General features: G+C 40.1%; 1 protein-coding gene across 1 annotated transcript in view; it reads right to left on the bottom strand.

Moving 5' to 3' along the window:
- The window catches only part of LOC109910660 (anoctamin-9), a 145,068-nt gene that overhangs the window by 30,927 nt on the left and 89,873 nt on the right, over positions 1-24,268 (bottom strand). Inside the window, exons 15-20 of the mRNA XM_048607263.1 lie at positions 21,272-21,308; positions 18,789-18,900; positions 7,073-7,130; positions 4,390-4,487; positions 2,147-2,289; positions 706-858 (exon numbers count right to left, since the gene is read on the bottom strand). Of these exons, the coding sequence (XP_048463220.1) occupies positions 706-858; positions 2,147-2,289; positions 4,390-4,487; positions 7,073-7,130; positions 18,789-18,900; positions 21,272-21,308 (601 nt within the window). The remainder of the gene's footprint in view (positions 1-705; positions 859-2,146; positions 2,290-4,389; positions 4,488-7,072; positions 7,131-18,788; positions 18,901-21,271; positions 21,309-24,268) is intronic.

The following is a 24,268-nucleotide window of genomic DNA, read 5'->3' as shown; positions in this document are numbered from 1 at the left end:
TTGTTGGTCAGCACAGACATTGTGAGTTGAATGGAATTTTTATTACTGTACGACTCTATGAATTTAAGAGTTAATGTCCATCTCCATGTAGGTTACTAATTATTTATAAATACATATTTAATGATAAAAATACTTTTCAACTCAGTTTATACACATTTGGGAGAGGGATTGACAGGAATAGTCTCCAACATGGCTGATGCAGTTGTGAAGCAATGGGAGAATATGGATTTCAACTTTTGTAAAAATTTAATTTGTGGAGAAATTGACTCCCTACTTTTTTACAAAACTTTAGTCTTAGAATTTTTACTTTTCATGAATAAAAATGGTACACTTGCATCTAGTGTTGCCATGGCAATAACATGTGGCTTTATGTGTTGTAGATAATAATTTTCAATACATCAAACTATATTTGAGCAGGCGTATTCAACGTGTGGCAAATTCTGATTTAAAATCCCAGAAATATCTATGTAAAGTATACGCTTGAAGTCATCAGAGATTCAGTGTCACTGCTAGATGGAACTATAACCTTCAGAGCTTAGATGTGCCACAAGACACTGGGGCTGTTGAGGGGGTCTGATGGGGAAATAAACTAGAGCATCTGACCACATTAAAGTATATTCCACACTCATACATATTTCAAACTTTTGTCTTTGGAATGTATGCACACTCAATTCCATGTAACAACACAGATCATTAAAACATTACCAATATCTTTTGCTTTTCGTGGTATTGGCCGCCTTTGAAGCACAAGCATCTTTCTGGCATCCAATCGAATTTCAAATAAATTATTCAGAAATGCAAGTAGTGGAGCCAGTGGGAAAGCTGCAACAAATATTGTGGTGAAACCATATTGAATGGCTGAAAAGGAAAAACAAACTGTTAACATAAATGCAAAAATTACTGGAATAAATACCTATGCTTTGTGAAGAAACATTAAATTTCTTGGCTTGGATTTTCACATTCTATTTCCTATTACAATTTAAATCTGGAGTTTACACACGTTCTGAACTATTTTTACAACCATCTGTCAAGATTATTGCTAAGTACAGTTCCACGGGAACTTAATACCCTCCAATACTTCAGTCAAGGTTCAATTTTCCATATATTGACTCAAACAGTGAGCGCTAATGGGCTATTCACCAAAAAGGACAACAAAATCAAATCTAATCCTTACTAGCAGAGATCATTAGATAATAACAATTACCTTTGTGAATGATATACCTATATTTCTCTGCTTTGTTATATCTAAAATTGATTCATCATCTTTTGGAACCTTCAACAGTCAACATCAAGAACATCAGCACTTTTTTTCAGTGTTTAAATTTTGGCCATTCTAATTCAGAATTATATCTGTTAATCATTCAATTTTTCACAAAATATTTCTACATACAAAAACCATTAAAGAAAATCCATTAAAGAAGATCCATTAAAGAAAAATTGAATCATGGCCTTGCTTTCTTTTTGAAGCAATCCAAAGCCAAATTATTCTGGTTAGCTTCTAACAATCCTTTCTGTTGCTTCTACATCTTGTGGCAAATATTAGGTGACCACAGTTGCATAAAATACTTCATGTGATCTCTCTTAATGCTTTGTGGTGCCTTGGCATCACTTCCTTCACTTATATTTTGTGGATCTTTTCACATACTCCAACATTTGTTTTTCTGCCTTATGTGCCTATTTGAATGGAGTACCATTTGATTTCCAATTCACTCTGAATTATATTAAACAAAACTCATCTTTTCAGCATCCAAATGGGGAAAAAAGAGATACAATCCTTCCCCAGAAAGCATTTTCCTTTATAACTTGCTCTGTCTTTCTTTTCCATTGCAAATTAAGTAAATCCGTGTCCTTATATTCACAAAAATACTTTGCATTCCTGATTTTTCCTTGTGTATCAGTTCTATATCCAGATTTCTTGTGAATATTATTAAAACCAATTGCACAATCATAATATTATTATTTTTAAAATATTATAGTGGCATAATATCAAGAAAGAGATTAGAAAATAAATGTACATAGGAATATTGTGTGTGAAACAATGCCTAGGTTCAAGATTACAATTTGGAGAGAGAATTCACTAGAGGCCCAAAGATGAGCAGGCGGCTAAAATGAAAAAGAAAATGTATTCAAGTATAGCAAAACATACCCATTTCCAAAAACTCGTTGAATAAACTAAAAGAGTCGACATGGTTCAGGTTGTAGTTTTTTACCCAGTGTTTTGTTGTTGCATCCTTCACATCATTGTCTGTGTTTTTTTTGTTGTATTTTTTCCATTGATACGTCAGGGATCTGTAAAATATTCATAATTGAAATTAATTAAAAGAGCATAATGCTAGATTTCCTTATACACTAGGGAATAACTTGATCTATATAATTTTGCACCTTCTGATAATGCACACCCAACTAATGTTAATCTCTAATGTTAAGGTTAATGTTGATCTCTGTCTGCATCTTCTTGGCAGCTGTAACGTTGAATCCTGCACAATGTTCTGTTATCCTAATGCATTTGTATCGTACAACCTGCCTGTAAAGCATGTAAGATGAGGCTTTTCTCTGTACCTCGGTACACATAATCAGATCAAATCAAATCAAATCAATTCATGACACTTTGCCTAGATTTTTGTCTTTTCTTGTAAGGGTTGGGTTCAGCACATTTTGCAAGCTACAACAGAATTGGAGATACATCTACATGCAGAGGTGGAAGAGTTAGAAGATCCATCTTGTGAAAGTGTTATTGTCATATTTTGATAGCTTAGCTGATATCTCACTAATCTGAGGTGCCTTATTGTTCTTTAGACTGTTTGGACCTCTGATATGACAGTTTCTTCCAGGATGATGATCAGCTGCAATTTTGTTGTCAAACCTCAGATGTTGAGCTGAGGTTGGGTTCAGGTTGTTGATTGAGGATTCCTTGAAAGTATTCCACTCACCTGACTTCCTACTGCTCAATCAATAAAGTCCTAGAGTCTTGCCCTTGAATGGTCCAACACTGCTGCTTCTTCTACCAATTAGTTTCCAACTAATTCTGTACAACATCTTGGAGTCGTTCTGATTTGCTGTTTCTTGTGCTGGCCTGGCTTTAAGATAATTTCTGATCAACCTTTCTGACACATATCTGGAGTAGGTGGGTCTTGAACCTATGTCTTCTGGCCCAGAGGTAGACACACTACCACGGCACAACAAGAGGCCCTCAGCACCACCCTGACTTTTAATTTTTTTCTTTTTTTTAAAAACCCAGAAGTGCTCTTACACACAACTAAATATTTTTTCCCACCACCAAATCACCACCCTGCTTTTTACCTCTATTAATTCTCATTTGCCTCTCCTGTGTTAATGTCTGGTTAATAAAATTGTTAAGTTTGTTGATGTCTTTATTTCAGTTTAAGGGGAAAGAGATGGTGGCTATTATTTATCTGAGTGCATCTAGGGAGCACCTGTAACAATGGGATGGAAAGAGCTGTGACACTGATTAGTTAATAAACTCTACCCACTAAGGAAATTGTTTTGGATTTCTAGCTCATTGACTAACTTGAACGTTTATTGACAGCAGTACACTTTATGGCTTTTTCCAGTCTTCTAGTAAAGATTAATTAGAGCTGTAAAAAAGAGCTGCAGGAGAGACAAATGAAGATGGATAGTGTTTGCCTTGATGACTATAAAATTCATTACAGCATTGACATTTTTAAGAAGGATAGAATTATACTACCCACTGATTTTAGGACAAGTGTGTTTTGCATAACGTTATTAAAATCTAACACCAAATAAAGAATGGGCAAAGGCTCCTATTTTCAAAATTCAAACATTATGTTAATTGCTTTCATGCAAGAACAATAGCAAATGGGTTTAAAATTTTTTATAATTGTATTGCATATCTGAAAGTCCACTGTTCTTTCAATGACCTTGAATGTCAGGCATATTTAATTCTCATCTTATTGTGATAGTTGTCATCGCCTCCAAAAGCAGGAAAAAGGGGGCAAATTTCTGCATAGCCATGCCAACAGCACATGTTGTTAGAATATAGCCTATATAAACAAGTTTGAAACGGAACCCAATGTAATTTATCGTAGAGCTAGATGCTCGGTGACACACTGTTTATAATGCTGCTTTTCAAAGTAACTTCCGAAGTTCTTTGAAGCAAAATAATAATGTTCTATAGGCATGCAAATATTACAACAAATGATACTTTGACATCCTGCATCATTGGGTATAATATATTGTATAGTGCAGGCTTGGATGCCAAAGAGCACAGAATATCGGGATACTGTAGAAGTGAGTCCCCATTGGCAAGTCATGTCAGGCTTTATGCGATTCGGCCCTAGTGATATCCTGCATTTAACAAACCGTGGTCCGTAAGTTAAGAATATTTGCTTCTGGCCAAGGTTAACTTACGGTACAGCATACTGCACACAGCTGCTCAGAATTTGTTTCAGTATCATTACAACGGCCATTTGGATGAAGAGATCTGTCATGCAGCCACTTGGATGGCACTAGAATGGAAAAACAAAACATATATCACTATTTTCATTCATGAGTGTTCGGAAGGGAGTGAAGAATTTTCGTATGTACACAGTTTCTCCAAACAGGCTTTTGTGGAAGTTGTATTTTTAGTTGTAGTTACAGTTCTCATGAAATGCAACACCATTCCAGTAATACAACAATCCAGTTAATTGGTTTCCCTTCACCAAACACAATACTCACCGTTCCATTAGCTGCACAATGCAGCTATTCACCAGAGTTCAAAAAAAAACTCTGCAGTCCCATGATGTTTGTTGTAGAGAAGGATAAGTACAGGAAGACCATGGAAACCATTACTAGCGATCATCTTTGGAGGTCCCTCGCGGACAAGGATGATTCTCTTTCATTCTCAGGGTGAGGCCGTACGTGGCTGTACAAACCAGTGCAGTTACTGCAGGCTCTGTTACATTTGGGAAAGAAGATGGTCATAGGAAGGGGTGGGGCATTGCTGTGGCAGCATGCTCCTTTTGCTGTTTTCGCCTAACTTCTACTTTTCCCTGATGGCAAGTCTTGAGATGCTCACACCTTCCTGGATGCTCCTCCTCCATTTTGGAAGGTCTTGAGCCAATGATTCCCAGGTATCTATGGGAATGCTGCACTTTGGCAGTGAGGCCTTGAGGGTATCACTGAAGCGTTTCCTCCGTCCACCTGGGGCTCACCTATTTTGAAGCTGGGAGTAGAGCAGCTGCTTGGGGAGTCTTGTGTCAGTTATGCAGGTGACGTGCCCAGCCCATCGTAGTTGATCAAGTGTGGTCAATGCCTCGATGCTGGGGATGTTGGCCTGATCAAGGATGCTGGTATTGGTTTGTCTTTCTTCCCAGTGGATTCGCAGGATCTTGTGCAGGCAACATTAGTGGTACTGCTCCCATGCCTAGAGGTTTCTCCTGTAGACAGTCAACATCTCAGATCCATATAGGAGGGCAGGAATGACTACAGCTCCGTAAACCATGACCTTGGTGTCGGATCTAATGTTGTTGTCCTCGAACACCCTTTTCTTCAGGCTGCGCTGGCACATTGGAAGTGGTGCTGGATCTCTTCACCAATAACTGCTTTGGCCAACAGGGCACTCCTGAGGTATTGGAAGTAGTCAACATTCTCCAAAGCTCCTCCGTGGACCTTGATGATCGGGGGTTCACTCCACAATGCCAGGCCAGGTTAATGGAGGACCTGCATCTTGCAGATGTTTAGCTTGAGACTCATGCTCTCATATGCCTCCATAAAGGTGCTGATGATGTATTGGAGTACATCCTCTGAGATTGCACATACGCAAGCATCATCTGAGTACTGTTGTTCGATGCCACTGTTGGGATGACTTTGGTTTTGGCTTGAAGGTGGAGGAGATTGAATAATTTCCCACAGGTTCTGTAAGTTAGCGCCACTCCAGTGTGGGCTTATCAGTGGTGAGGTGAAACATTGCAGTGAGGTAGACAAAAAAAATGTTGGAGCAATAACGCAGCCCTGCATGACACTAGTCCAAATGTGGAATGGATCGATGGTGGAGCCATTTGTCATTACCACGACTTCCATGTCGTCATTGAGCAGGTGAAGGATGGTGACAAACTTCATGGTGCAACCAAAGCAGAGAAGGATTCTTCATAATGCTTCTGATTGACAGTGGAAAAGACTTTCATAAGGTCAAAGAAGGTCATGTACAGGGTTAGGTTCTTTTCTCTGCATTTCTACTGCAGCTGTCGCTTTACTAGTGAACACCTGATTTAAATATATACAATTTATTTATTGTTGCAGAGACAAAATCATAAAATTCCCTATCATATTTGGAGCACCATCAAAACAAGGACTGTCACACTTTAAGAGCAAAGCTCACTACCTGGAGCTCTATTACATTCCAAGAACAAATAGATTTTACAAAACCACATAGCAAGCCAGGATATAGGGCACGAGCTGACTCACAACCCATTTGTTCAGGAGATTCTGAGGATGAAAGATATGGAGGAAGATATTTCTTTCAGGGGGATCAGGAGATGTTGCCCTGACACTGAAAAGCCTGGGAAGCCAGATCTCTATAGGCTTGCTTTTAAGAAGGAAGTTTATAGGACAGCAAATATATTCAAATGTAGTAGGTATGTTCTTCAACAACATGCAATAAATGAAAGGTTAATTGGAAGAATTCACCATGACTGATCTGGAATTTAGGCCCAGGAGCTTAGACTGGGGATACTCGTAACTGTATCAGAGCTTTTTGAAGAGACTGATCTGTTCACAGGTAATAAGGTAAAATAAGGAGTATGACACAAACATCTCCATTAAATACACCAACTCAATCCAGGGAAACATGTCTGTAGTTGAAGTTATAGTGGAAAATTAGGCAAGTGAAAAAAATGGACGAGAATCCAACATCACAAATTACAACTCAATTTCCCATTTGTGCATCCTGTAACATCAAATGAAAATCAGGTGACATTAAGAGAAAAACAAAGGCTAATATATCTCCATTACAGTAGAGGCTCTGTTTGTCCCAGCAGAAGTCATTGCTATCATATGTAACATGGTGTCTTAAGCCTTTGTGAACAAAATAAGTCAGAAAATTGCAACTCACTTCCTCCAGTCGCCACTGTCCAGCTATTCTTACATAATCACTTGGGTGGCCGTTAATCCTAGCAGAGAAACAAACTGGTTACCGAAGGCTCAGCAGTCTGGTACTATTATGCACTCCTTAATGCATTTTTATTGCACACTTAATATATAATGCATTCCTGCAACATGCTGTTGTTATGAAGTAGAGGTTGACCCCTCTCTGATAACTAAGATCGAAACACCCAGAGAAGCTCGCCTCACCTCATAACCTGTAAAGGAAGTGTGAAAACCTGCCTCTCACCTCCCAGTCTCTTATAAAGGAGTGGTTAAATGAAATGAAATCTTTTCACTCACTCTACAATCAACAAGTAACAATTTATTTATCTAACTCTAACAGTAAACAAATTAACAGAACTACTAACAAATTGAACAATTTCCCCTTAACTATTAACACTTCCCAAATAAAACAAAATTCTAATGGCATCCTATTCCAACATAGATAAGTCTCACAAATAAACCAAATTAATAATTTAAAAAACTTAAAAGCTTAGTCTCGAAATTACAGCCAGGATACTTCCAGAATGTTCTGCACCCTCTCCACCTTCTCAGTCCAGAATGTCTTTCTCCATTGAATTCTTGTGACAGGAACACCTCTCTCTGTCGAATTCTTGTGTCAGGAATATTAGGTAAGAGTGCTGCTATACTTTTAGTTAGATGATGGGTACTCTAAGAGCTTAGAGAATTCTGTGAGAGCCAGTGATTTTTTTTCTTTTGAGCTGAAGGGTTGTTAACTCTATTAGATAGCAGTTGCTTTCACACTGACTTTCAAATACCCTTTTCTTTTCTATCCTTAATGACCTATTATTTTCTTACAATAGGATTGGTCCTAGGTTGTCAAAACCTTCAGATTTAAATTTAATTGGTTTTTAGTTTCTAAGTGCCTGGTTTAAATTAATTGGCTGATTTTCAAAGTGCTTTCCTTAGTAATGAAATAAACTACTGCCTGTGTTGTTAACCGCATGGCATTTTGATACAATGCTTCAATTTCAGGAGCTCTCTATGCACCTGCACATTTTTTAAAATCTCCAAGCCTAGAAAAAACACAATCTTTTAAAGGCACCATGCACTCTTCCCACTATCATTTTACAAACATCAAATTCTAACATCCTGCCTTCTATTCCACAAATACTCTACCCAACTTCACCAACACTGTGCATTACCAAAGGTACCTTAAAAGGAGTTTCTCTCATAAAAACAGAAAATGGTGCAATACTAAGCAGGTTTCCTGCATCTGTGGAAAGAGAAGTAGAGTTCAGGGTGATCATGTAAGGACATTGACCAGAAATGTCACTCTGTTTCTCTCTCCACACATGTTGCCAGACCTGAGTATTTCTAGCATTTTCTGTTTTTATTTCTCATTGCCAGCAACTACAGTTGTTTACTCTTATAGAAGTTCTCTAATGATGTTTAGATATAAGTATCACAGCAAAGTTGTAATATCAGTGTCTCTGTCCCAGTAGAGTTTCTATGCATTAAACCCACTGACACCACTACCACTTTAAACAGTGACCTTGCAATCCAAATTCAATGTGCACAGTACTTGTATGGCTAATATACAGCCAGCCATTATTGTATGTGCATAGAGCCCAACACTATCATTGCACACTTATTCAACAGCAATCACAATTCAGTGCATTTACATTGTAAAATGAGTAGCGATGGTACTTGTTACTGGACAAATAATCTCGAAACCTGGATGAAAGCTCCTGAAACATGATTCAAATCTCACCACAGTAGATGGGAGAATTAAAATTTAATTAAATGATTCTGGAAAAAGGAACTGATTTCAGTAATGATGATCAAGAAACTACCAGATTCCTTTTAAAAAAAAAAACATCTAGTTCACTAATGTCCTTTAGGGAAATAAATCTTCCTCACATCTATATGTAACTCCAAACCTATATCAATGTAGCAGATTCTTAACTGCCTCCTGTGATGACCTAGCAAGCTGCTCAATTGGATCAAAATTCAACAGAAAAGTCAAAGACAAATAAAACTTAAGGACTACTCAGTATCAATATGAGAGAATCAACCAGAGAGAACAATCTACGTGATCACATCCTCACCAATTTACTTGTTGCAGATGCAGCTGTCCGTGACAGTATTTGGTAGGAATGACCACCATGCAGTTCCTATGGCAATAAATTTACATGTACAAATTGAGGACATCCCCATTGTGTTGTGTGCACTACTATCATGGGATAGATTCAGACTAGATCTGGTAGTTAAAAACTAAGCATCCAAATAGCATTGTGGTCCACCATAGCAGCAGAATTGTATTCAACCACATATCCTGCCATATCCTTAATTTACCGTTACCATCAAGCATGGGACCAATCCCGGTTCAGCAAGGTGTGCAGGACAGCATGCCAAGAGTAAAAGGTGGCATACTAAAATTTAGGTGGTAATCTGGTGAAGTGACAACTTTGGATTGCATGAATGCTAAACAGCAGAAGCAAGGTATTGTAGACAGAGCTAAGTTGATCATGCAACCAACAGATCAGATCACATCTAATTGCGAATGATAGTGGACAATTAAACAATTAACTGGAGGAGGAGGTTCCACAAACACTGTGATGGGGTGCTCAACAGATAAGTGCAAGAAAGAAAGCTGAAGCATTTACAACTATCTTCAGCAAGGTTTGCCAATAGATGATCAATCTCAGCCTCTTTCCAAGGTTCCCAACATTACAGAAGCCATTCTTCAGATAATTTGATTTACATTGTATGTTAAAAGGGAGGTCTTGTGTCAGTAGTGTCACTTCCTTTGAGCTAGAGGCTCTGGTTTTGAACTCCAACCCCAGGATCTGATTGCCAAGAAAGATGCGTAATGCAACCAAACAGGTAGAGTATCAATTTTTCAAATCCTTTCCACACAAACCAATGGCAGGCCATAGGAGCAGGAAAGATTCCTGGTCATCCATGTGACAGAAAGAATGTTGGAATCTCTAACATGGACATCCATAGCTCCAGACTAAAACATGCACATTTAAAAGCAAGTTGCCACAACAACTCCGACTGTCTGAGTGAACTGTAAGTGACCACCACACGTAATAGCAAGAAATGGCTGAGTACACTGGACACAGCAAAGAAAATGTGGAACAGAAACAGAAGTTGCTGGAAAAGCTCAATAGGTCTAGCAGCATCTGTGAAGAAAAATCAGAGTTAATATTTCAGTGTTGGTGACCCTTCCTCAGAATATGTGCCTTGTTCCATCACAGCTACTAAATAGGCAGGGGCTAGTTGTGACTGTCCTGGATATCACGGCCACATTTGACCATGTGTGGCTTCAGGAATCTAAGAAGTCAATTGGAAATCAGAACAAAAATTTTCCATGAGTTGCAGTCATGCCAACCACCAAGGAAGATGGTTCAATATGATTTCGGAGCAGGAATAGGTCATTCACCCTCTCCATTTAACAAGATCACAGCTGATCTGATTATAATGTGAACTTCACATTCCCATCTTCCTCCTTAATCTTTTACCCCTTGCTTACAATAATCTATCCAACTCTGCCTTAAAATATTTAAAGATTCTGGGCTGAAAGTTGTACTTTTTTCTGGCCAAGTGTTAACTTTGTCAAGTTTTACTTCTTTGTGCAAGGCGTAACAAGATTTCTCATTGTATCTTACCAAATTCATCTCCTTAACTACCTACCTTGTGCCCACAGGGCTCCACTCATCTGAGTCTTGCCCCATCCAACTACTTGTCATTCCTGAAACAACTCATCACTCATCAAATAGCTGCCAAGAGACTGACATTCCTGGCACCTGCACCATCTTTAAACAACCGCTATGCACCCAGACAACCATTAAGATCCAGCACTGCCTTTCACTGGCAATGTAATAGCACAGCAGCCATAAAGCCATGCTGCTCATGGCAGCACTCCGTCACACATACAACCCCACTCTGTCAGCCTGGTTGCTGTTTAACCACCAGGCTGTACAGTTTCCTGCCCTTAGAGAGGTTTTTTTAGGTGGGATGTTGCTAAGTCACAGCAACTGTGTTCCCAATGCCCATTGCAAACCCGCACATAGTCATTGCTCAGTGGGGGAACATCATATACAATCAAGCAATCAGACAATTGTGAAAAATGAGCTTTTATTTATAATCAGCTAAAACAAATAAGCAAATGGAGGCAGCATTTAACCTTCACAATGCAAACTAAATGCTGGCATAATGACTGACTACTATACTATATTCCATGACTGTTTGCTGCACCAGTCGTCCAATCTATTAGAAGTGGGTGTCAATCAAATACTATCTGACCTGTAGTAACCAATGCAGCTGAACTCTGTCATGCACAAGTAGGAGTTCCTCCTCCCAGTGTCCCGGTCCTGTTCCTTGCAAGACTGCTTCCATTCCCCTGGTTCTTAGCATCCAGCAAGTCATCTAGTTGCCTGCAACAATTATGCAAAGCACAGCCCATCAGGATGATGCGGTACACTCTGTCCAGACTATATTGGAGGGCATCATAGAGTAGTCCAAGCAGTGGAACTGCATCTTCCTTATTGTCTGTTCCACCATGGTTCTATTCAAAGCCCTGCCACATTATATCTGTGCTCTGCATCAGTAAGGGAGTTGTTCATTGTGCAGTGTTGTCATCAGCCATAATCACAGTGGGTAGCTCTTATCCCCCAGTAACCAGCTTCATACGGCTCCTGGATCCTCAAACACACCAGGTATATGAGAGTACTTCTGGGTGGAAGAGTCATGGCAGCTGCCAAGGTAGTGGATACCCTTGACAACGTGATAACAGTGATGACAGATCATCTGCATATTAATCAAATAGAATCCCTTTTTGATGATGGATCCCACAGTGTTAAGTCCCCTGCAGTGTGACATGTGTGCAGTTGATGGTGCTCTGATCGGGGGTGGGGGGGTAGGTGGTGTGGGGAGCCAGCTATGTTTCTGAATCCTACTGCTCAGGTTGCAGCACTGACCTTGTCATGGGGGAGTGAAATGGACTATTGTGATCTGGCACAGATAACATTGTGATTGTGCACAGATAACATTGCTCACTGTCCTGATGCATTTGTGGGTGCACGACTGAGGTCATCCATTGCTTCTCACAAGAAGTCAGTTGCATATACGTTTCACACAGCTCTTACGTTCACAGCCATTGGGAGAGGATGGCCCCCCATTCCTGCAGGTCTCAGGTATCAGTCTAGCACATGCCATAGCTCAGCCATAGTGTCCCGAGACATTCGGAACCTGTGTTGACACTGCAGCTTGCTCATCCCCATGAAATGGAGTCAAAAAGCGAAATCTCTCCTCCTCCTGTGGACCTGACACATCCTGAGGAGCTTTGCGGCTGTGACCTGTTCCTCATTTGAGTGGCCCATCGTGGCCTTGGGTTGCCATTGGACATGGTCCTCCTGCATCTGCCTTTGTCTTGTTAGGAAGGCAGCTGCAGCAACCAACATCCAAACTGTGCTGGGAATTACCTTTATTGGGAATATAAGGACCAAGACAGATTCTTACCTCAAGAACAGGCCTGCAGATGGAGGCTGCACACATTTCTCCATATAGGGAGACACACAGTGCCCCAATGACAAGAGCCATGTCTTCATTGTTAATTCAGTTTCAGCCTCAACATGTGCATCAACTTAGTGAGGGTGCCATGCCATCTGAGTGATCAACACATTCCACCAAAAGGAACTCCTGTTGTACTCTGATACCCTTCCCATCCCAGAGCCACATCAGCCATAAAACCTCTGCATTCAGCAGAGTCCATCATAATACTTACCTGATGGATGATGAAACAGTTGTCTCCATCTCACACAGCACCCTTGCAGAATTCACAATATGGGCCACTTTTGGCCAACTTTCACCTCTTTTTAAGTAATTGCTGCTAACTTCATTGAAATGCCAATGTTCAATTTGCCAGGACCAGCAAAACGTTCCATTCTACATACATTGCAAAAGCACAATGAAATTATTGCAAATTTAGTGTAGCTGGAGTTTACAAACACATGAATCATGCATTCACCCCTTCAATTTCCTAGCATTAAGCAGTCTTGGATCCTGCACTTTGGCCACAAAACTCTACTGAGAAGCATGTCAAACAGCCTGCAGGCCTGCACAGAAGGGCATGTCAGTACGGCAGCTCTGATAACTTTTGGTTCTGCTTGAAGCATTAATGTGGTAACCAGCATTGCAAGATACGGATGCTATAAACATGTAGGTAGGCACAAAGTGAGTGAGCATTAAGCGAGCAAGCAAGCAGCCCTGAGATGTAGCCTGATCCAGTTCATGAAGTGGTTGCCTTTCCTTGTGTGCAAAGTACCTTTGTAGCAGTCCTTCAGTGTGCTATGTGCGCACTGCAATGCAGGTGTGTACTTCTAAACGTGCAGATCATAGAGGTGCCATGCAGAGCCTGCAAAGTTGGCAATTATTTGATGCCAGTGTCCATGAACAAGACGTACATGTAGCTGGTGTCCATGCACCATGCCCTGAGATGTTGTTGTGTGGTAAGCGGAATGGATGGCTAACAGTGAGTTGAAGTTCCCAGTTACCTGCTCTAACTTCCATGACAAGAATTCACAGCATCTGATTTGGTCATGGCAGATGGTAGATAGGAAGCTACATATTAATAAGGCAAGAAGTGAAATTAGTGATATCATTAATAAGCAATAATCGCCTTAATTGTAAAATCACCTCTGCCTAACAGAAATCTTGCCTCAATGCATGGAGCTTAGTCAAAAGATGCAATGAGTTCCTGCTGACATTGAGATGCACTTCACTGGACTTACACACTTCTGCCATGTTTCTCACCACTGTCTACATCGCTCACATCCCTGTAAGATTCAGCTCTGTGCTTTCACCACTTTTTCAAGAACAGAGTTCCAAAGACTCACGACCGGCTGAAAGAAAACCAATTGTTTCATTGCTGCTTTAAATGGGCAACACCTTATTTTTAAATAATGACCCCTGGTTCTGGATTCTCCCAAAAGAAGAAGCATTCTCTCCATATCTACCTGGTCAGGACCCCTCAGATTTTTAAATGCTTCAATCAAGTAGCTTCTCAGTGTTCCAAACAGCAGTGGATAAAAGCCTAGAGATAGTAGGAACTGCAGGTGCTGGAAAATCTGAGATAACAAGGTATAGAGCTGGATGAACACAGCAGGCCAAGCAGCATCATAGGAGCAGGAAGGCTGACGTTTCGGGCCTAGACCTTTGATAAAAGCCTGACTGTTCAGCCTTTCCAAATAAGGCAACCAGACCATTCCAGGTATTAATCTGGTTTACCTTCTCTGAACTGCTTCCAATGAATTGACATCCTTCCTTCAATAAAGTGGCCAAAACTGTACCACAGTCCTGATGTAGTCTCAGCTGTACCCCAAATAACGGAAGGATAACCTTCCTACTTCTGTATTTAATTCCCATCACAAAAACAATAACATTCTGTTAGCTTTCCTAATTACTTGCTGTACCTGCATACTAGCCTTTTGCAATTCAACACTAGATCATCCAGAACCCACTCCTTATATCCTCTAACTCGCCACAGGCAGAACTACTGACCACTGCTGACATCTCACAAGATTCCTAGTGACAGTGAAGCCCATCCATGTACCCAGTCATGCACTGGTGGTCTGCAGCTGCTCTGCACACTTTGTCTTATTTGCCTTAGATACATTAGAAGATAATTGACACCCTGCTAGGCTGACATGGGCAACATATAGTCACTGTCCATGGAGTGTGCCCAGCGATGTTGGTAACTGATGGAGGGCTGGAGGAGCAAATGGCGAGCTGGAGTTGCCAGGTAACTCTGTCTTTCATGCTGTGAATTTAACAATTAGTTTCTATCTGGCAGATGGAGAATGGGAAACTGCACGTCCATGAGAAGGATGAAGTAATGATGAGGATGATAATGCATGCAAATAGGCTTCTCGCTGATCACTAGAAAGAATCTTGACTCGCCTTTCAACATTTGTTTGAGAAATGAGACTTTTGCTCTTGATGGCAGAAGGCTCTTCACAGCTGATCTCACACGATTTGCCCAACTTTTGTCAGTGCCTACACCATTTAGTGTCTGGAGAGGTTAAGCCCAAAGTCTTTAGTTCCTGTCACAGTCTGTTTATCATTTCCTATATTAATACCTATATTTCTTACCTTGTCTGTACTCTTCGAGTAGACTACTGCATCTTCCAAAATTTGATCCCTTCCCTCCGCTATTTAGGTTGAAATCCTGTCTATTTCCCTAGTAATGCAGCTCACATGAACACAGACACCATCTTGATTCAGGTGGAGATTGTCCCAACGTTACAGATCCACTTTCTCCAGTACTGGTGCCAGTGCCCACAAACTAGTATCTACTTCTCTCACACTAGTTATTGAGTCATGTATTGATCTCTCTAATCTGCTTTGCCCTATTCCAATTTGCATAAGGTTCAGGAAATAGTACAGAGATTATGGAGGTTCTTTTAATTTGTGGTTGTCGGAAGCCAAGTATTTCAGTATGGGGCATAACTGTCATCTTCTGCTGCTTTAATGACTTTCTCTTCAAAAAACAGACAGAAGTGAGGATGTTCAGTGATGATTGTACATTATCCAATATTATTTGCAACTCTCCATTTGCTGAAGAAGTGTCCCTGCTGTTGTCTTTCAGCCAGCTCACATGCCATAATATTATAGTACACAGTTAGTCTTTCTAAGCTCAAAAACTAGAATTAGAATTAGAATTCAGTTTATTGTCATGTGTACTCAAGTACAGGGGTACGAGTACAGTGAAAAGTGCACAAAGTTGCCATTCCCGACGCCATCTTAGATACAAAGGTACCTAGATACAAAATCTTAGTTACTAAGTAGAAAAATAAAGAAATAAGTTAGATGTTAAACATTATAGTCCTTCTTAGTATGAAGTAGAAAAATTGAAGAATTACAGTACTTTTTAGCCATGTGTCTGCTGACACTCTATGCTGGGCTTCCCTACAAGTGCTCGCACTCCCCACGAAGGTCTGATCTCCTCCACACTGCGCTCAATCTCTCCCCTGCTTGAATCAGTCTACTCTGCGCTGGGCACGCACTCCTCCGCAATGTCGTCTCGCTGCCAACCACTAGAGTCCAGCCCAACTCACTAGACACCTTGCCGCCAACTGCCATCCGGGTTCATCAGCCACCTTGTCACAGATCGCTTGAATCCCAATCCAGCATAATACTGAGTAACCAAACTGCTTCCATGCTCTGGACCTTGAAGAAGCCGCAGCACACTGCATCAGCTGCCATGCGCCAAAGACCCGCTCCAGGCCCTCAGCTACTGATTCCACAACCGAGCTCCCTCCAGAAGGTAAGGTGGAAAAGAAAACAAACTAAAAAAAGGAAAAAAAGTGAGAAAAGAAAGAACAGAAAAGCATTCGGTGTGGACAAGCCTCAGATCAGGAGCCCTACTCTGCTGCCATCAAAGTTGTTCACTATCAACCTCCAAGGTCATTTGCAGTCTTCTACACTGAACGTTTTGTGGCCTTTTAGCTGCCCTGCTGTAGCCACTGAGGTATTTCTGCATAATAGCACTACGGCAGGCAAAGGTACATAGAAGACAGTGCTAAGGTGCTACACAAGAATGACTTGCGGACTTTTTTGTGGAAAGATTTCATACAAATTTGTTTTTTTTTGCAGTGGTTTCCATGGTAACTGTCATTGGATGGTAAATTGAGATCACAGTTATTCATATTGCACTCCAATGGTTGTCTCATGAAAGTATAGCCAGAAAGAAGCTGTCTAGGTTGCTTCCTCTCCTTCTTCTTCTAGTTCCTGCTCCTGACATGTTCACTATTTAGTTGGTAGTTTAGGCAGTCTACTCACAGTGGTAAAGTTATACAGCACGAGGCAGGCCATGATGAATCTTGAGCCACTCTGCCAAGTGCTCCTGCAGAGTCCTCCAGGCAGCATTTTTTGTTTGTTCATGGGATATGGCTGTTGATGGCAGGGCCCACATATATTGCCCATCCCTAATTCTCTTTGAACTGAATGGCAAAGTCTCACGTAGGCCAAGCCAAAACATGTAAGAATAGAAGAATTAAATTTCTAAAGGGCATTAGATTTAGAACCTTCAGCATTCCACTGACCAGCTTTAACACATCCTGTACTGTAGCACTGCTTTGACTGATGATCCGAAGGTAACTTGACAAGGTGGATGTGGAGAGGATGTTTTTACTTGTAGGAGAATCTTTATTTAAAAATAAGGGGTCACTATTTAATACATAGATGAGGTGAAATTTCTTCTCAGAAATTCATTAGTCTTTGAAACTTTCTTCCTCAAAAAGGGTGTGGAAAGCAGAGCTTTTGAGATTCTTGGAGTGAAAGGTAAAAGCAGGGAGGCAAGGTTACAATCAGATCAGCTATAATCCTACTAAATTACAGAGCAAATATAAGAGGCCAAATGGAAGACTCTTGCTCCTAACTCACATGTTTGTATCCATGTTGAGCATATTGTCACAGATAGCCCTTGATGCCCAAGAGTCATTCTTTGGAGCCTCCAACACACTACAAAACAGACAGCTGCAGTTTGTTTCGGTTCTGTATAGGACAGAGCTGTCAAGGCAGCACCCACAAAGTAATGTGTAAGCCATCAATGGCACATTGCAATCCTAGTGAAGCCATATCTTCATTCCAACAACTTTTCTCTGGAAGAAGGGAATTAAATGTAGTTAGCTCTCAATGAATAGAGAGTATTACTGACCTTCCTCAGACAACAGTGAAAACTAATATGCAAGATGTTGCAAATATCATCTCCAAATATCAATTCCAAGCCAGGGATTTATCACAATATTCATCTTCATAAACACTGACAGGGCCATCCTTTCCCTGATCTGAGGTTGTAGTGTAGATGTAACAGGTGACAGGTTTAAGTGAGGATATCAGTTTCCTGCTGGGAACATCTTCCCCTCTTCGTTTCTCGTCCAGCAGTTTTCCTGTTCTGTACGGCCTTTCTCTATTCCCAAAGAAATTCTATAATCCAAGAAGAATGACTAATGGTATACCAATGTCTTGAAACAGGTAGTTTTGTGCAGAAGCCTTGAACTCAGTAAAAAACTAATTTATAACATGCCATACAACTCCCTGCAGACCTCTGCAACTGCGAACTACTACAGAAAACACATGTAGAATTTAAGCACCACTTGGAAGAAATTACACCTAACATGTAGGTAGTTGATGATCTTTATACATTGTACTGGTGGGAGGTGGAGGAGTCCTTTCGGTTTCTGAACACTTTTAGCTGTGCCAGTTTGAGATAAGATGTTAACCGGAAAAGTGAGCTCCAAAATAGCAACAGTGATATCGAATCAACATTGCATTCAGATTGAGGATCTTTCTGCTCTGTAACAACCATTCACTGGGCCTGTTAATACCTTCACCAATGTGGCATCAGTGTGACTTGCCCCAAAAGTATGTTATTTACCGTGGATACTGGATTGACACAAACAGCTCCCTAAGTGCTCAAATAATGAATATGCCCATTGCACTTTTGCATTGACCACCCTCAGGGGAGGAAAAGGGAAACAATCGGATTCAAAGAAGTGTTCTAACCATGCTGCATATTATCACTGCATACTGCAAAACTTGAAAAATTCCAAGGAGAATACCTGTGACTGAAACTGTAGTAATAGTTCACTTGAATTTTAAACACAGTTTGTCAAGTAGCAGATTTGACCACAAGTCCACTATACAGTACTCACCTTCCCAGAAAAAATGCAATATAAACGATCGATGAGAACATTGTGAAGAACTGGAACGTGAACATTTTTACACTGAAGTTGTTTTCTCGAGCCAGTGAGGTGCGTGGTCTTTCTGCAAATACCATCAGATGATTAAATCACAAAATACAATACTCTGATTCATTCAACTAATCTTCCAGAGATCAGTGTGAAAGCAGGACAGAAGAGAAATAGAGACATACTATGCACCTTCTGATGCATACTACACTTTGATGCTCTTCAATATTTATCCAACCTATATCAGTTGCAGGAGTCATGTGGCACTGCGGTCGTGTTCTTAGCTCTGTGCCAGAAGATTGGAGTTCAAGTCCTATGGAGGTGTGTCCAAACAACTTGATACATATACAAAACAAAATCAATGACAGTGGAACACTTAAAGCTGTCAGTGGTTTAATTCACATGTCAGCTTTCTCATGTTTAACTGGAAACAAAATCAGCTTTTTCCACACAAATGGAAGACAAAGGCATTAGCTGTGGGAACAAAACAAATTTTTTGGAGACATGCATGAGCTTGTTGGTACCAACCAGATGTTACTTTCTTCCTCTGATTGTTGCACAGAATTTAAAAGAGATGGTTCTTAAGAATCACAATTACCACTTTCTCTATTTAGGGTTCCTAAAGCATTCCTATTATTGCATTTTCAAGATCATTATAATTTGGTTATAAAATACTGAGTGAGACTGATGGTGACTTCTCCTGAATTAGTTAGGATTTCACTAAAGTGTCGTACTGTGCTGGTCCGTTCATGTGCACATGCAATACTTGGTTATATCCTGTAATTTGACTTTTCTGTTTGTTTTTTTATTATTAGGGTGCTTTTAAACCATATCTCTCAGTGGATGCTTCAACAGGTTAATTTCAAGTTGGTAAACCTTTCATTAAAAATAGCGAACAAGGGAATATCATGACAATGCATTCAGTGTTGCTTATCATAATTTAATCTGGCAATTTCTAGCCTACATTAAGATACTAAAAACAGAAATGTTTGAAATGCAGACTGTTGATCAGCTTCTAAAAGAGGATAAGAGAAGTTAAATTTTGAATGTGATCCTTCATCAAAAATGCACAGAAGTGCAAATATAAAAGTCAACCAAAACAATGACGATGAATGCGGAAGATTTACTCCTGAACAGGATAACTGTGGTGGAATTTTGGACTATTTACAGCTTATGGAGGGGGTAACAGTGAGCGTGTCTTTCTGGAGTCTGGGGGTGACAAAAGGGTGTACAAAGGTTCAGTGACAGAGGGTCTCAGAAGATAAATAGTCTTGGGTGATGGATAGCGTAAGAGTCAAACTGGACACTACAGTTGTGAATGGTCTTATTCAACCCAAGACAGTGGCTAGTGGTGCAGATAGAGCAATTAACAAGGGAGTGAAGTTTGTGGCATGGACTAAGGACCTTCCCAATACTGAACAGCAAGGAATTGCGACTGATCCAAAATTGGATGTAGGACAATCAGTCTAACAGAACAAAGGATAAAATGGTATCGTAGCTGGGGAATATCATCAATGAGGTAGATGTTAAGGGATTACTATTCCTGCAGATGATATGGCTAAAGGCAACTTGCAGATAAAAAAACAGAGGGGGGTCAAAGACAGATCTTTGGTGAGTCTAGCAATGATTGGATGGAAAGGAACCCCATTGCTGAAAATATGGTGTCTACGTTCAAATGGTAAGCAAAGAACAAAATGAGGATAGGAAGCTAAAGCATGTTTTTATATCAGAATAATCATCAGTCTTTCTGTGTACTAACATGGATTCCTGAAATAAAAGGTGATGAACCAGTCTGATCTTGGAAATGTAGATTTCTCTGCCAGGTGGAAATATGGTTGAAAAACATTTCAATTCACAAATTACCATGATGTGTCTGACACTGGGTTCACAATGATTGTACTGAATCCAACGTTGCGTTGATACTGACAAACAATTATTTTCAAATAAAATATTTTGTTTTAAATTTCTAACTATCCCAACCAAAATTATTTTAACCTTGGAAAGTAAAACTACTGCAAAATTATAGAAGATCATTTAAATGAGTTATCAGGTCAATTATCAAGATCTGTGCTGCGAAAAGCATGTCCCAGACTCCCACAAAGCAATTTCTGGATCTTTACTTTGCATTACTTTTTGCAAGTCTTAAATCTACTACTACTGCAAACTACAATATGCCATTTTTTCTCCTTTCAGAGGAGTGATGGAATGCTAGGTATACTTGCTGCTTAAATTACAATAGGCTCACATCCTATTGTGTTTTAATGTAATTCCTCTTTCATGTGCTACAGGCATATATTGAGGCCACATTTGAACTGTTAGTTTGCCTGGGGACTATGCCAGAATTTTTTTTACTGTTGTTGTTATTCAGCTCTTGCCAGATACCATAGGGGAGCAAATATGAACCTGTAGAGTTCAAACAATTTTATTGGTGTTATATATTTACATACCTAAATCGCATAACATCTTTGCAACTTTACGATTAATCTGGAATACAAAAATGTCAACAAACATTTCCATTCACATTTCAGGTAATTACAGGTAAATGTTTTTGCTGTTTTACTATGAGGTGTAGAATTTTGTATTTTCATTCACAGTAACACTTGTTTTGATTAAGTTGTGCAGCATTCTGTTGGTAGTAGTGTCTGAGTTCAACCAGTGAATTCCTCATACGGTCTGATTTTTTAAAAATACTTTTCTTGTCTGAATGGAACTCTTACTATTTCAGGAACTAAGAGTTCATACTAACTACTTCCAGCTTAGACACAGTAGTGATGTGCTTCAATGCTGATCTCATCAATGACTTTGCCCTAACTGAAGAAAAAGCCCCCAAAGAAAAAACATTTAGTGCTTGGAGAGGAGATAGAAGAGGTGGAGGGCTGTTAATGGTGTTAATTTTTAGGCAAGTGGAAAACAAGGTATCATCAAAGAGTAGCTGTAGTTGGGGGAGGGAAGTTATTGTGAAGGATGAGGTTAAATTATGAGAAAATATATCATTAAAGGCAAGGAAGCAGTAAGGCAGAGGTTGATATCAGCAAGAATTCGTAGTCACTCATTGCACATTCAGAAGACAGAAGCTATCACATGTGGTGACAGCCTGTTTTAATGGAAAAATAAAGTAGAATAATGGATATGGATTGGAACTTTATCAATAAAGAAGTTTAGTCTTGACACTGTCACTTCCTTTTAGAAGCAGGATTGGTGTAAATCTATATTATGTATATATTATAGGATACTTTCAGATTTAAGGTAAATAGTGGAATTATTTACAAAACAGTACGAAATTTTTAAAAATCAAATTAATAACTAAGTAATTAAAAGAGAGATGCAAGACCAGGCAATGTGTTGTAACTGCATGCTGTGGGAATTGGTGAACTCTATTGTGGTTCATAGTGACCACATCTGTAGCAAGTGTTGGTTGCTTAAGGAACTTTGGCTCAGAGTTGATGAGCTGGAGTCTGAGCTTCAAACATTGTGACTAAGTAGGGAGATGGAGAGTTACCTGGCTGCTGTGTTTCAGAAGGCAGTCACGCCCCTTAGATTAACCACCTCCAATTTGGTCAGTGTGCAGGAGTAGGAGGGTATGACTACAAGCAAGGCAAGTAGACGGATTCAGGAGGTAGTGCTGAAGGAGCCTCAGTCCTTGAGATTGTCTAATAGGTTTGAGATTCTTGCTCCCTGTATGAATGAGAGTGGGGGCTGTCGGGAGGATGAGCAAAATGGCCATAGCACTATGGTACAGGGAGCCATTCAAAAGAAGGGGAAAAAGGAGAAATATATTTGTAATTGGAGATAGTATATTTAGGGGAATAGACACTGTCCTCTATGGCCAGAATCAAGAGTCCCGAAGGCTGTGTTGCTTGCCTGGTGCCTGGGTTCTGGTTATCTCATCTGGCTGCAAAGGAACTTGGATGAGAAATTGTTCCCTCTCAAAAAGAATTGACAATGAGAGGGCACAGATATAAAGCAATTTGCAATAGAAGTGAATGTGATTTGCGAAGACAATCTTCAGTGAGTAGTTAAGGTCTAGAATGCAGCCTGGAAATGTGGTGGAAGCATGTGGAACTGAAGCATTCAAGATGGTTCTAGATGATTATTTAGAAGCAATATTCAGGGTTATGGGGAAAATGGAAGAGTACAGCATTGGCTCATAAAGCTCATTCAAAGACATGATGAACTAAATAACCATTTCCATAAATCCTCACTTTGATATTAAGTCATAAAGACCTCCCAATACTCCTTCCTTTTCCAGCCACATGTCATTTGAGTTTGCATGTGATAATCACTTGGTTTTCCTTAGTTTCTTAAAGTTGAGCTTGATTAGTTCCATTGTTGCATCACATTGAGAATCCAACACTATATTATCCTAGCTGGCTTGAGTGCAGCTGACAGCTTTTGCACCGTCCTTGGTAGTATGGTGGTCAGTGTCCCCACCTGTCACGCGGGAGACCGGGGTTCAATTCCCTGCTGAGGAGGCTGCAAACACTTTGGCATGGTGGCTCAGTGGTTAGCATTACTGCCTCATCGCGCCAGGGACCTGGGTTCGATTCCACCCTCAGGCGGCTGTCTGTGTGGAGTTTGCACATTCTCCGTGTCTGTGTGGGTTTCCTCTGGGTGCTCTCGTTTTTTCCCACAGTCAAAAAGTTTGCAGATTAGGTGGATTGGCTATGGTAAATTGCACGTAGTGTTCAGGGATGTGTAGATTAGGTGGGTTATAGTGGTATGGGTCTGGGTGGGATGCTGTAAGGGTCGGTGTGGACTTGTTGGGCTGAAGGGCCCGTTTCCACACTGTAGGGATTCTATGATCTATGATAACACAAAATAAAATTATTTTATAATGCATTATCCTAGATGGGAAGAAAAGCTTTCTGAAATTAGACATGACATGGAAAGTTTGGAAGGAAAAGATGATAATACTGATCATCAGAAGGAATTGCATTAGTTCCAAGAAGCTTCAGTTTAGTAATGAATGGCTGTGTTATAAATTCATTTAATTGCTGTATTTGATATTGGATGCACCTTCCAGGGTTTGTAGAGTGGATTGGTTAAAATGGTATCTAGAATCTTTATTATAAGAGCAAAATAAGGTTGAGGAGTTTGAGAGATCTACCTACTCCCAATTTTGGGACGACAATATGGTGAAATCACCAAAGAGATAGATAACTGCCTGTAAAATAGCTGGGGTTAACCACTTCATCAGCACAGATGTAGTGGCAATTGAAATACCCCTAATGTTGAGCAGGTTGTTTACAAAAAGTGCTTAAAAAAAAGTGCTGGACATGGAACATGGCAAGATTTTTGGGAAGTCAACAGGTTTACAGTTTGCAGAATCTGGGCATTATAGTATTCCTTCAACAAGACCATAGTTGAGTATTACCAAAAAAATAGACATTTTGCAAATTCAAGGGGAAAGCCAACATTTATACTGCGTGAGTGAAGTGTACTGA

This window comes from Rhincodon typus, chromosome 17 (genome assembly GCF_021869965.1).
Source record: "Rhincodon typus isolate 14 chromosome 17, sRhiTyp1.1, whole genome shotgun sequence".
Lineage (NCBI taxonomy): Eukaryota > Metazoa > Chordata > Chondrichthyes > Orectolobiformes > Rhincodontidae > Rhincodon > Rhincodon typus.
Note: the sequence above shows the minus strand (reverse complement) of the source record. Positions and strands in the feature narration are given on the sequence as shown.